General features: G+C 41.3%; 1 protein-coding gene across 1 annotated transcript in view; it reads right to left on the bottom strand.

The window, feature by feature from the left end:
- Positions 1–10,409: 10,409 nt before the first annotated feature.
- Positions 10,410–13,037, bottom strand: part of LOC135477801 (nuclear pore complex protein DDB_G0274915-like) — a 37,596-nt gene continuing 34,968 nt past the window's right edge. Inside the window, exon 13 of the mRNA XM_064758004.1 lies at positions 10,410–12,065. Within this exon, the coding sequence (XP_064614074.1) occupies positions 12,037–12,065 (29 nt within the window). The 3' untranslated portion in view covers positions 10,410–12,036. The remainder of the gene's footprint in view (positions 12,066–13,037) is intronic.

Here is a 13,037-nt window from a genome sequence, read left to right as displayed (position 1 = left end):
GCGTGTAAATTGCTACTATCCGTGCATTTACATGAACAATCATAATAAAAACCTGACTGAGATAAATTAACAAGAGCCCATACTTCACCGGTTACGTGTAAGGATTTGTCAGCTACCATACTGTCGTCGCTGCTCTGTTCTTACTCTCTGTGCTGTGCGTCTTTACTTATATTTTATAGTATTGTGTTCCTGCATATTCCAGGATTCTGCTTGTGGAGTGCCATCGCTTACGCCTAGGTCCTTTGCATTCTTTTAATGTTGCTATATGTAACTTTATAAACAACTCTAACAATTTGCAGTTTGCTTAAGCCAAGGTGCTGGGGAGCGTGTAATGTTTTAATATTCATGCGTCCACATGGACGGTTAGAACAACTCCTTGACTTAGGTAGGTTAACAATGGGCATTATTTCATCGGTTACATCGGTGATCATTTACAAATGTTCTCGCAGCAGAATTAACAAAGAGCATTATTTCATCGCTTTCATCGGTAACCATTTACAAATGTTCTTGCAGCAGAATAGAGATGTGTTTACCATGATCGAGCACTAAGCAACCCGTTTATTCTCAGCGAGACACCCTGGGGGCGAAATACGTCCTTCCTAAGCGTGCAGACATTGTAGTACCTTTTCGGCACTTCAATGCGCTTGCCATCCAGTATGAAGCCCATCCCGGCCTGGATGTTCGACCACGCGGGGTATAGCGTGAGATCAATGGTAGCCAGAAATTCCATAGTCCAAGCTTTGAATAACAACCCAATGTAGTTCTGGCAGAACCAGCTGAACTTTGCGGTGTAGCGCGCGACTACGGGTTGCGGTGTGTCCGTTAAAGATCACCTGCTCGCCCCCCCCCCCCCCCTTCCCTCCCAACGCAAAACGTGGGCTTGTAAAGCTTGAATGTTGAGTTGTATGGCGCCAAAAACGGACCAATGAGGTGGTTGGGTGTGTGCGTATTTTCCTGCTCGGTTATTTCTTTGGGATCCGCGCTGCGTCGTCCATTCAGAGAGGAGCATGACTTACCAATGATCCAGAAGGGAGCAAAACGTCGGCTTGTAAATTAGAGTTTTGTGCAGCTTGATCAGCTCCACTCGCGCCAAAACTGAGCAATGGGTGAGACGGGGATGTTGGTGTCTGAATTTCGTTGAGGTCTGTGCGATTTCGTTGAGGTCCGCGCGACTAGGATAAAAACTGGAGGTGATGGGTATCTCAATTTCAATGGGTATTGAAAGGTTTGGGAAACACAGAACGGAGTTGAACGGAGTTGAATTGAATTGGCGTTCTGAAGGCAAGTCTTGAAGCATCGATACAACCACTTGATATACAACACTGAGCTTTACAGTAGAACACTGAGCTTCCTACCAGGCAACCAAGAAAGACAGGCAACAGAAGAAGAAAGGAAAACAAGAAACGTAAATCAGAAACGTAAACCCTTAAGAAGAAAGAAAGAAGCAAAACAGCTAAGTATAATCGTTTCATTACTCCTTTCCTTTTTCAGTTTAAGAACGTCTTAGTAAGGGAAACACACTAACAACAAGCGTAATGATTGTCTTTAAAGGATTAAATTTACCAGAAACAGTCCTGCTGTCCCTGCACAACATTATTGTGAAACCTTTCTATGAAGCGCCTAGACGTTGCTACCAGTGCCAAAAATTTGGTCACACAAAGAAAGTTTGTAAATCCGACATAGTTTGCCCCAAATGTTCAGGAAAACATGAATATCAAAATTGTACAGAAACAAAGACCACCTGTGCAAACTGTAAACAAAACCACTCAGCAGGATATAAAGGGTGCAGCGCATACAAAAGAGCCAAAACAATCGAGTTTATAAAGGCAGACAAAGGAGTAAGTTACGCCGAAGCTGTCAAACAAGCCAGGCAGACACAAAAACCCACCTCAAAGGACAAAATGACAGCGCTAAGTGAACTAGAAAATCATGCACAGGAAACCGGAACCGAACAAGCCGACCAAATTATCATGAGTAAACTGGAATTTCTGGGTTTTATAAATATAGTGATCAACTCCGTTCACAATCAACGGACAACAAACAGAACCAAAACTGACATAATATCCAATATCGCACATGACTTTCTAAATTGGAAATTCACCCCAAAAGAAATAATTGAATGGGGAATGAACCCAAAATTTACCCAGAAGGCATCTACTCCAACCAAAATATCAGAACAACTAAATACGTCAATATAATCACAGCCCCAACAATGATCAACCGTATGGCTCCAAATTTCGATCAATAAATTCAATCAAAATCACATCAAAATCCTACAATGGAATGCCCGCGGCATTCAAAAAAACGGAGACAACCTTAAAGTACTTACCTCTGAAACTAACCCCGAGGTTATTTGTATTCAGGAAACCTTCCTCAAACCAGGAAACAACCCCAACAACAAATTCAATATCCCCAGCTATAAAGCATACCGATGTGATAGGTTACAAGACCGTCTGGGTGGAAATCTTATCCTTGTCAAGGAAAACATCATACACCTGTATATGGGCTCGAATAACGTAAATGACTTACTTGAATGGCAAGCTATTCAAATATACCACGAAAATAAACCAATCCACATTATAAACATATACTCTCCCGGAAGTATGAGGAAAATATCCAAAACAGAACTGGACAATATTATTTCCATGTTCAGCCCAAGTGCTATTATCTTGCGGCGATTTCAATAGCCATAACCCTTTATGGGATGCAAAGTGTAAACACAGTGACGATCGTGGTAACACAGTACAAGCATGGTTAGAAGAACACAACCTAGTCTTCCTAAACGACGGCGAGGGAACAAGAATAGACTTCGTCACAGGCAACACTTCAGCAATAGATCTCACTATTACCACACCCGACCTCGCACATAAATCAAGCTGGAATGTTATACCAGATACACTCGGGAGTGACCATTTCGCTATCATGACAGAACTTGGTATGTCACCTCAATCTGAAGTAAATCTCAACAACCCCAAATTTCTGTTCCACAAAGCAAACTGGGAAAATTTTAAGAAAGATTGCCAAAATATATTCATTGATGATGACTGCCTCTCCGATATAGACCTATTCAACCAAAAACTTACTAATAATATACTCAGGATTGCAGAACAACACATCCCTATTTCCTCCCAGCATAAAAGGGCTGCAAATCCTGTTCCCTGGTGGAACAGTGAATGTGCTGCAAATATAAGAAACAAAAAAAGAGCACTGCGTAAATTCAAAAGAACCAGATTACATACAGACCACGAAAAATACAAAAACTTAAAAATTGAAGCCGAAAAATCAGTCTCCCGTGCCAAAGCCAAATACTGGGAGAACTACTGTGGAACACTTGATACAAAAACAAATTCAAAGCAGGTATGGAACAAACTCAAACATATACAAGGCAAAACCATCAATCTAATCCCAACTTTGGATCACAAACACAAAATCAATGAGGAAAAAGCAGAATGCCTCGCAAAAACCTTCGCAGAAAATAGCAGCTATCGAAACCTTAATCCAACATTCAAAATAATCAAAGATAACACATTTCTACAACTAGAGCCCGACGATCACGTTGAACATGACCTTAACAAAGATTTCTCCCTACAGGAATATCACAAAGCCATTCACTATAAAAAAGAAACCTCACCAGGCGAAGACAAATTAGGCTACAAAATCCTGAAACACTTACCGCTAAAAACACAAAATATAATACTAAAACTCATAAATACAAGTTGGAGGAAAAAACAGCTGCCACAAAGTTGGAAATCGTCCATTGTCATTCCCATCCAAAAGACTGGAAAAAACCCATCAGATAGTTCCTCCTACCGCCCAATATCACTCACGTCATGCCTATGTAAACTAATGGAAACTATGGTCAAAAACAGACTAGAATTTCATCTTACTAAAAATAAAGTACTAAATGAAACACAAAGTGGATTTAGAAAAGGACGAAGTACATGCGACCATCTAACAAAATTACAACATCAAATCCGAAAGGGGATAAGTAGGCGCGAATTCACTCTGGCTGTTTTTCTAGATATTGAAAAAGCCTTCGACCTCGTTTGGCAGGATGGAGTTATACTCCAATTCGATCAACTTGGGATAAAAGGAAGAATCCAACATTGGATATATGATTTCCTACGAAATCTGAACTTTAAAGTCAGACTTGGACAAACTTCATCTAAAAGACACACTCAACAAAATGGTACACCTCAAGGGAGCGTACTAAGCCCGACGTTATTTAGCATTCTGATAAACGGTTTAGCAAATACAATAGACAGTAACCATCCAAAAATAGAGCAGTCACTATTTGCTAACGATGCGGCAATATGGAAAACAGGCAAATCTCTATTTATTTACAAATGTGTATATATCATACGAGGGCAGACCCTCTATCAATTTCTGATTGGTAGCTATACCACTAATTTGCTCCTAAGTATCTGTTTTATCAAATATCTTCTTGCTTAAGATATACATTATCTCATAAACAAAACCCCTTCGCAAATCAAAAATACAACTATCTTGTATATTTGTTTTCTCTATTTGTTTTCACAGGGGAAAAAAAAAAAAAGGATGAAAATCTTTATTATCGCCAGCAGTTACGTTCATAGGCTGGAGAATAGTATCCTTCGAAATTCGATCCCAAACTCTAGAATCGACTTTGGAACAGGCCAGGACATTCGGTTTTTTGGTATTGGGGGAGCTAGAGTTGGGACACTTAGATGCTCTGGAAGATTGGAAAGTCTCCTCCAGGAGACAAAACCTGACCTAGTTATCCTCCACATTGGGGGAAACGATGCGGACTCTCACAAATCAGCAGCAGCAATTTGCGCTGATATTTTAGACTATGTTGGTGCACTTAAATCGAAATTCCAAATTCCAAGGATCTACATCAGCCAGCTTCTTTACCGTCAGGTAACTCGGCGAATTTCGGTCCACATTTATAATACAAAAATCCATGAAATTAACAAGAAGCTGACAAACAACCAATTGGCCACCTTCTGGAGACACCGGGGACTGATCCGACCACAAAAGCAAATTCTAACCAACGACGGAGTGCACCTAAACACTCTAGGCCAGGAACTGTTCTACCGGTCTATGAAACGTGCTGTCTGCGCCGCCATGGGAGGCCACAAATAAAAATTGGAAATAGAGAAGGAAATCAATTAAAGAAGAAGACAGGGAAAACAATAAGAAGACTCATGGGACCAAAGAAACTTAACAACCAGGAAACGAAGACCAGAAACATGAAAGACATCATGACAATAGGACTATCTCTTGCTTCAACTAAGTGGATGAGGCCTGACATCCTTGCTCCTCATTTATACTTGTCGCACCTGTTACAGGCACAGGTTTCCAGTACGCTGGTTTTTCCTGGACGGCGTCCGGTATAAGTGGCGGGAGCTCCTTAGCTCCACGCCACTGAGGAGGAAGCAAGAGAACAAAACTGTTAACCAATAAATAAAGGCACTACTGTTGTTTTCTCTCTGTGTAAATTTCTGTATAGGCAACTCATTGTAATTCTTTAATGCAGATCTATGTATTTCTAATGTAAAGATAACGTTAATCTCTGTAAATAGCTTACTATTTATCCCCTTTCTGTTAAATGACCATGGCAGCATTTGAACCTATACAATAAGCTGTAATATGCTACCACAAAGAGGTTAATCCCACCAATTGACTCATGTACATATGTAAATAGTATACCAACGCACTGCTGTTATGTAACCAAAATATTCATGTGTTAAAAAAAAAAATAAAACACTGGTTTGATGGGCCACGATATCCGCCAGGAAAGTGGCCCTAAAACCAGTAAATAAACAAAAAAACATCTCCCGTCAAACCCCATCATGTCTCACGACAGAGAAGATGGAACGGCGCATACCGAGGAGGGGGAGAGGTCCTAGTTTACTTGAGAGTGGCAACATAGCGTCCCCCCGGTGAGGAGGTCACATAGAACTTTCTCACATGGAGTTACCGAGCGCTCGTCCGCCCGGTGTGTTGCATCTTTGAGGTACTTGGCATAGGTACCGAGCGCTCACCCGTTGTGTGTGTAAGGTTTGAACAAGTCGTCGTCTGCGGTTAACAAAAAAAAATGTAGCGATCTGCACTGTCCCTGAAAACAACTTTCGCCGCCAGAGAAAGAATGAATACTGAAGAGAGATCACAAAGAAAAGGCGCGGTGTCGCGTGACATGGTAAGGACCTTGTCCAGGCGTACTTCCCCACTATTGTATAAAATCTGTGAAGCTTACATTTAGGCTGTCAGCTGAGGGGCTAGTAAATGACTTTCCCACCAACAAGGATAAGTCAGTACGTGGTCGGCCGGGCCGGCATACCTGTTGGGGGACAACTGCGAGTGCTGTGTGCGAAGCGGATATGGTACAACCCCTGTAGACCGGTCCGACGGGCTCGTCAGGTGGGAGGTTATTGAATGAGTTCTCCACCACAAAGGGCCCGGCATACCTCTAGGGGGTGCACCTGCTCTAGTATGATTTTATGGTGAACCCCAGTGGGGACTCCGGGGTGACAGGAATAGGACCTCAGCCCTCTGTGCAAGCTTGTCGTAGAAGGCGACTAACCCTGAGTTTTCCCGTGTAGGTCCGGTGAATATAATAGGCTCACATCTTCTCAGTTGTGTGAGAGACAACCGGGGAGCGATTTGTTTGGAGTGCGTTGCGACCCGTAATCTCCGAGGATGGGATCTTAGGTGGCTTAGGGTGTGTTGGTCTTACCAGATCCTCACGCCCAACACGCCACTTTGGCCCTTACTTGGAGAGAGAGACGAGAGGTCTGATGGGCCCGGTCTGATCAATCGGATGGTCGTGTCAAGCCCTACACCAGATCCCGTTTTGTCATTTCTTGCACTTACTGTGATGTCAAGTTGGTTTTCCCCAACATGCTCTTGTTCCGGGTCAATGTAGAAGGCTGTGGCTAAGGGGTCATTCGAGTAGATTGGATTTAACCTTTGGCTTTACTCATTCTGTTCGAGTATATCTTGCGTGGATTCCCTGGCCCCTACAGGGTTAGTGTAGACTTACATATTCCCAATCCAACACGTTGTTTTAATTGCCAAAAGTTTGGTGACGGCAAGGACCAATGTACCGACAAACTGTTTTGTTCCTGGTGCGGAAGTTAAGATCATGATGGTTTCGACTGCAGCAACACGATTAATTCTTGCAATTGTGGTGGAGATCACATGGCTTTCTCTAAGGACGATCCCCTTTTTCTCAAGGTAAAACAAATATTCAATATAAAAAACTAAAAACAATATATCGTATCAGGAGGCCGGAAAAAGTCTCGCCCATGAATACTTCATTTGCCAATGCGGTCAAGCGGGTATTGTCTGTTGCTACTCAAACTTCGTTGACTTGGCCCATTGGAAACGAGATACCTCGTCTTTTTTTCTGTTGGACCTACTGTTCCACCTGTGTTTAATGCTTCCTCAACCAAGACCACCTGATCGTAAAATATAAAACCAGTAAATATTACCGACCAAACTGATAACCCTGAACATAATTAACACAAAAAGTTTGAATCGTTGAAGGACGTTGGTCATTCAACATCAGAAGTAGATGTGATAGATACATAATCCGCACCAGGGAGATCCTCCAGCCGTTTTCCAAAGAAAGGTCGTCCCCGGTCCAAACACAAAAATAAATCCCCTATACGTCTCCCTCCATAATGTCTGTATACGACAAACTTATACAATGGAACTGTCGAGGTCTTAAGACCGGTATCGATATCACACTTGGTAGAGCGTCCTCTTCGGGAGCTGTAGATTCAGGGTCAATCTTGGGTCGAGTCACACCTAAGACTTTAAAAGAGGCAGTTGTAACTTCCTTGCTTGGCGTTCAGCACGAAGGGGATAGTGAAACGAATGGTTGCACTATAGTGCAATATAATGACTCGGACGTGGTAATTTACTTGCCTTCGGTAAGTCGTCTCAGTGAAGCAGCACTAGATAAAAGAGAGGTGGAAATCCGTCCTGCAACAAGGAGGCACATTGCATGCATCCTAAGTTTCCCTCGTCGTCTTATGACTGAAAAATTGTCAAGTTCGACGGTAAACACCTAGCACTCACTCACTTACTCGAGGTCTTATGGTAAATTTATTGAAATAACACGGCTAGTTCAATCATTAAGTCCTATTACCCTTTGTCTTCAGGAAACTCACCTAAAGAAATCAGACAAAGATTAAAGAGCTTTTAAAAATTATTCATTACATAGCAATTATTCAAATGAAGAAGATTGAGCTGCAGGCGGCTCTTCTATCTTCATCAAAAACAATATTATTCACTGCCTTGTTGCTCTGGATACAGACCTTCAGGCAGTGGCCGTTCGTGTTTAATTGCCTAAAACTATCATATTCTGCTGAGTGTATATTCCTCCGAACATTTCTTTGTCAGCTTTCCAGTTACATAATTTAATATAACAATTGTCAAAACCTTTTATAAAAATAGGAGATTTTAATTCCCATAACCCCCTATGGGGCAGTAATAACATAAAAAATAAGGGCAAGATAATGGAAGACTTCTTATCTAAAGTGGACCCTTGTTATTTCAATGATGGTTCTAATACCTATTTACATCCTGGTAATGGCACTTATTCTGCTATCGATCTCACTATCACAGATCCATCACTTCTCTTTGATTTTTCTTGGAAGGTATATGCCGATCTTTGTAGTAGTGAACATTTTCCCATAATCCTAGAGCATATCACTTCTAATTCCTAGAGCGTGTAGCTAGGTGGAAATTTGACAAAGTAGATTGGATCGCATTGGAGATGTTCTGCGAGAGTGATATCACTCCAGAGACTCTCAATGCAGCAGATGATCCCATATTAAAATTTAATGAGCTTGTATTACGAGTTTCCCATAGAACTATCCCTAAGACTTCGACAAATCCAAATTCAACAGTAAACCCTGGTACGACAATGACTGTCGTAAAGCCATCGAGGACCGGAAAAAGGTTGAACATGATAATAACTGATAATAATTTAAACCAGGTTCGTATTTTTAGAGCTAAAACTTGTCGATTACTCAAGTCCAAGAGAAGATCTTGTTGGCGGAAATTCATACGTGTTCTGGCATTATGTCAGAACACGTATGTGTAAGGTCTGGAAAATTGTTTAGAAACTTAATGGCAAATATAATAAAGCAAATGTAGAGCATTTAAAAGATGGAGATAATATATTAACCCCTACATCTGACAAAGCAAATAAATTAGCTGAGACAATTTCCAAGAAATCTTCTTCTGAAAATTATACTTCAGAATTCCAACATATTAAAAACCAGAAAGAAAAAGTTAAATTACCCTTTTCTTCTAAAAATTTGGAGGATTGCAATGGTCCTTTTACTATATCGATGAACTTAAAATTGCATTAAAAAAGGCAGACATTACTGTGTGTTGTCCTGATAAAGTATATTATAAGTTTCTAAAACATTTACCACCTGATCCACTTGACACTCTCTTGGACTTACTTAATGATATTTGGATAACTGGTAATTTTTCACCCTTATGAAGGGAGTATTGTCCCGGTTCCCAAACCGGGGCAGGATCATACTGATCCATATAATTACCTTCCAATTACCGTTCCATAGAGCGTCTGCTCCTGGAGCAGTAGATCCGGGATCAATCCTGGGTTGAGTCACACCTAAGACTAAAACAGGAAGTTGTAACTTCTTCGTTTGACGTTCAGCTTGAAGGGGATAGTGCAACGACTGGTTGACCCTTATCACTATATTGGCTTGGGCGGGGCGGCTTACTTGCCTTCGTTAAGTCGCCCCATTGAAGCAGCACTAAATAAAGGAGCGGTTGAAATACGTCCTGCTACAAGGAGGCACATAGCATACAACTTAAAAATTCCTTCGTCGTCTCATGACTGAAAAACTGTTGAGTACGACGTTACACCCCAAGCACTCACTATCAGTGTCATCAATGTCATTTTCTCACGTGAAGCCCTACTCTATCAGTGTCATCAATGTCATTTCCTTCAGTGAAGCCTTACCGTACCAATGCCAAAGTAAACCTCTATTCTATCAATGTCATTTTCTCAAGTAAAGCCTTACCTTATCAGTGTCATCAGTGTCATTTTCTCACGTAAAGCCCAAGCAACCTGACCCTATCAATGTCACCAGTGTCATATCCTCAAGTAAAGCCCTGCCTTATCAGTGTCAGAAATATCATTTCCTCAAATGAAGCCCCACCTTATCAATGTCAAAAATGTCATTTCCTCAAGTAAAGCCCTACCTTATCAATGTCAGAAATGTCAATTCCTCAAGTAAAGCCCTACCTTATCAGTGTCAGAAATGTCAATTCCTCAAGTAAAGCCCTACCTTATCAATGTCAGAAATGTCACATCCTCAAGTAAAACCCTACCTTATTTGTCAGAAATGTCATTTCCTCAAGTAAAGCCCTACCTTATCAGTGTCAGAAATGTAATTTCCTAAAGTAAAGCCCCACCCTATAAGAGTCGAAAATGTCATTTCCCCAAGTAAAGCCCCACCCTATAAGTGCCAAAAATGTAATTTCCCCAAGTAAAGCTCCAACCTATAAGTGTCAACAATGTCAATTCCTCCAGTAAATCAATACCTTATCTGTATCATCAGTGTTATTTTCTCAAGTAAAGCCCTACCTTAGTGTCAACAATGTCATTTCCCCAAGCAAAGCACCATCCTATAAGTGTCAACAATGTCAGTTCCCTCAAGTAAAGCCCCACCCTATAAGTGTCAACAACGTCATTTCCTAAAGTAAAGCCCCACCCTATCAGCAACAACGTCATTTCCTCCAGTAAAGCAATACCTTATCGGTATCATCAGTGTTATTTTCTCAAGTAAAGCCCAACCTTAGTGTCAAAAATGTCATTTTCCCAAGAAAAACTCCACCCTATAAGTGTCAACGTCATTTCCTCCAGTAAAACAATACCTTACCAGTGTCATCAGTGTTATTTTTTCAAGTAAAGCCCTACCTTATCAGTGTCAAAAATGTCATTTCCCCAAGTAAAGCTCCGCCCTATAAGTGTCAACAATGTCATTTCCTAAAGTAAAGCTCCACTCTATCAGTGTCAATAACGTCGTTTCCTCCAGTAAAGCATTACCTGATAAGTATCATCAGTGTTATTTTCTCAAGTAAAACCCTACCTTATCAATGTCAAAAATGTCATTTCCCCAAGTAAAGCTCCACCCTATCAGTGTCAACAACGTCATTTTCTCCAGTAAAGCAATACCTTATAAGTGTCATCAGTGTTATTTTCTCAAGTAAAGCCCTACCTTATCAGTGTCAACAATGTCATTTCCTAAAGTAAACCTGACCCTATAAGAGTCAACAACGTCATTTCCTCAAGTAAACCTGACCCTTTCAGTGTCAACAACGTCATTCCCTGAGGTGTTTATCTATTATTTGATTGGTGTTTTACGCCGCACTTAAGAATATTTCACTTATACGACGGCTGCCAGCATTATGGTTGGTGGAAACCCGCGGGAAACCCACGACCATCCGCATGTTGCCGACAGATCTTCTTACTTACCGCCGGAGAGGAAGCCAGCAAGAGCTGGACTTGAACTCACAGCCACCGCATTGGTGCGACACTGCCTGGTCGTCACACTGCACTAACGCGCTAACCAACTGAGCCACGGTGACCCCCATTTCCTCAATTAAACCTTACCCTATCAATGTCACTAGTGTAATATCCTCAAGAGAAGCCCCACCTTATAAGTGTCAGAAATGCCATTTCATCAAGTAAAGCCCTACCTTATCCAAACCTACCAATCTCCAAAGCACTATCGAATCAGTATCATCATAATCATTTCCTCCAGAAACCCCCTTCCTATAAGTGTGATCGATGTATTTTCCTCAGGTAAAAACACTACCCTATCGAAGTAACCAATTTCAATTTCTAAAGTAAAGCTCTATCGTATCAAAATCATCAATGCCATGTCCCACGTTGTTCAGAAGTCCACTGCACGTCAGCAATTCCTGAATACTCTATAAAAGCGTTTAACTAAGCTTCCTTTTGTTAATGTACTTTCCCGTCAGCAGAAAGTAGAAAATATGTCACCCAAAGCTTGGACTGTCAAAACCAACTGCAAAAGAAAATAAATGTGGTCATTTCCCTTTAGTTAGGCATAATTACCATTTATTTTTTACACTGGTACACAAAGTACAAGAAAAGCATAAAATGTATGTAGAATTTCTTATGTTTTCTCTCTTCAATGAAATAGAACTAAAGATTAAAACGGTCATGCTGCCTGACATGCCCACGCAGCACTCCCACAATACTGCTGTCTGGTTGCGTATTCACTGCACATATATCTTGTACAAGAGTACCACAACACTGTCGTCTGGTTATGTACACATTTAACATGTATGTTGTAGAAGTACTGTCACCATAACACGTCTGTCTGGTTATGTAGACATTGTACATGTATGTCGTGGAGGGACTGTCACTACAACACAGCTGTCTGGTTGTGTAGACATTGTACATGTATGTTGTAGAAGGACTGTCCCCACAACACTGCTGTCTGGTTATGTAGACATTGTACATGTATGTTGTAGAAAGACTGTCCCCACAACACAGCTGTCTGGTTGTGTAGACATTGTACATCGATGCTGTAGAAAAACTGTTCCCGAAACACTGCTGTCCGGTTATGTAGACATTGTACATGAATGTTGAAGAAGGGCTGTCCCCACATCACAGCTGTCTGGTTATGTAGGCCTTGAACATGTATGTTGTAGAAGGACTGTCCCCACAACACAGCTGTCTGGTAATGTAGACATTGTACATGTATGTTGTAGAAGGACTGTCCCCACAACACTGCTGTCTGGTTATGTAGACCTTGTACATGTATGTTGTAGAAAGACTGTCCCCACAACACGGCTGTCTGGTTGTGTAGACATTGTACATCGATGTTGTAGAAAAACTGTCCCCGAAACACTGCTGTCCGGTTATGTAGGCATTGTACATGAATGTTGAAGAAGGGCTGTCCCCACAACACAGCTGTCTGGTTATGTAGACCTTGTACATGTATGTTGTAGAAGGACCGTCCCCACAACAC

Source organism: Liolophura sinensis, chromosome 11 (assembly GCF_032854445.1).
Source record: "Liolophura sinensis isolate JHLJ2023 chromosome 11, CUHK_Ljap_v2, whole genome shotgun sequence".
In the NCBI taxonomy this organism is placed as follows: domain Eukaryota; kingdom Metazoa; phylum Mollusca; class Polyplacophora; order Chitonida; family Chitonidae; genus Liolophura; species Liolophura sinensis.
This window is presented reverse-complemented; position numbering and strand designations above follow the sequence as displayed.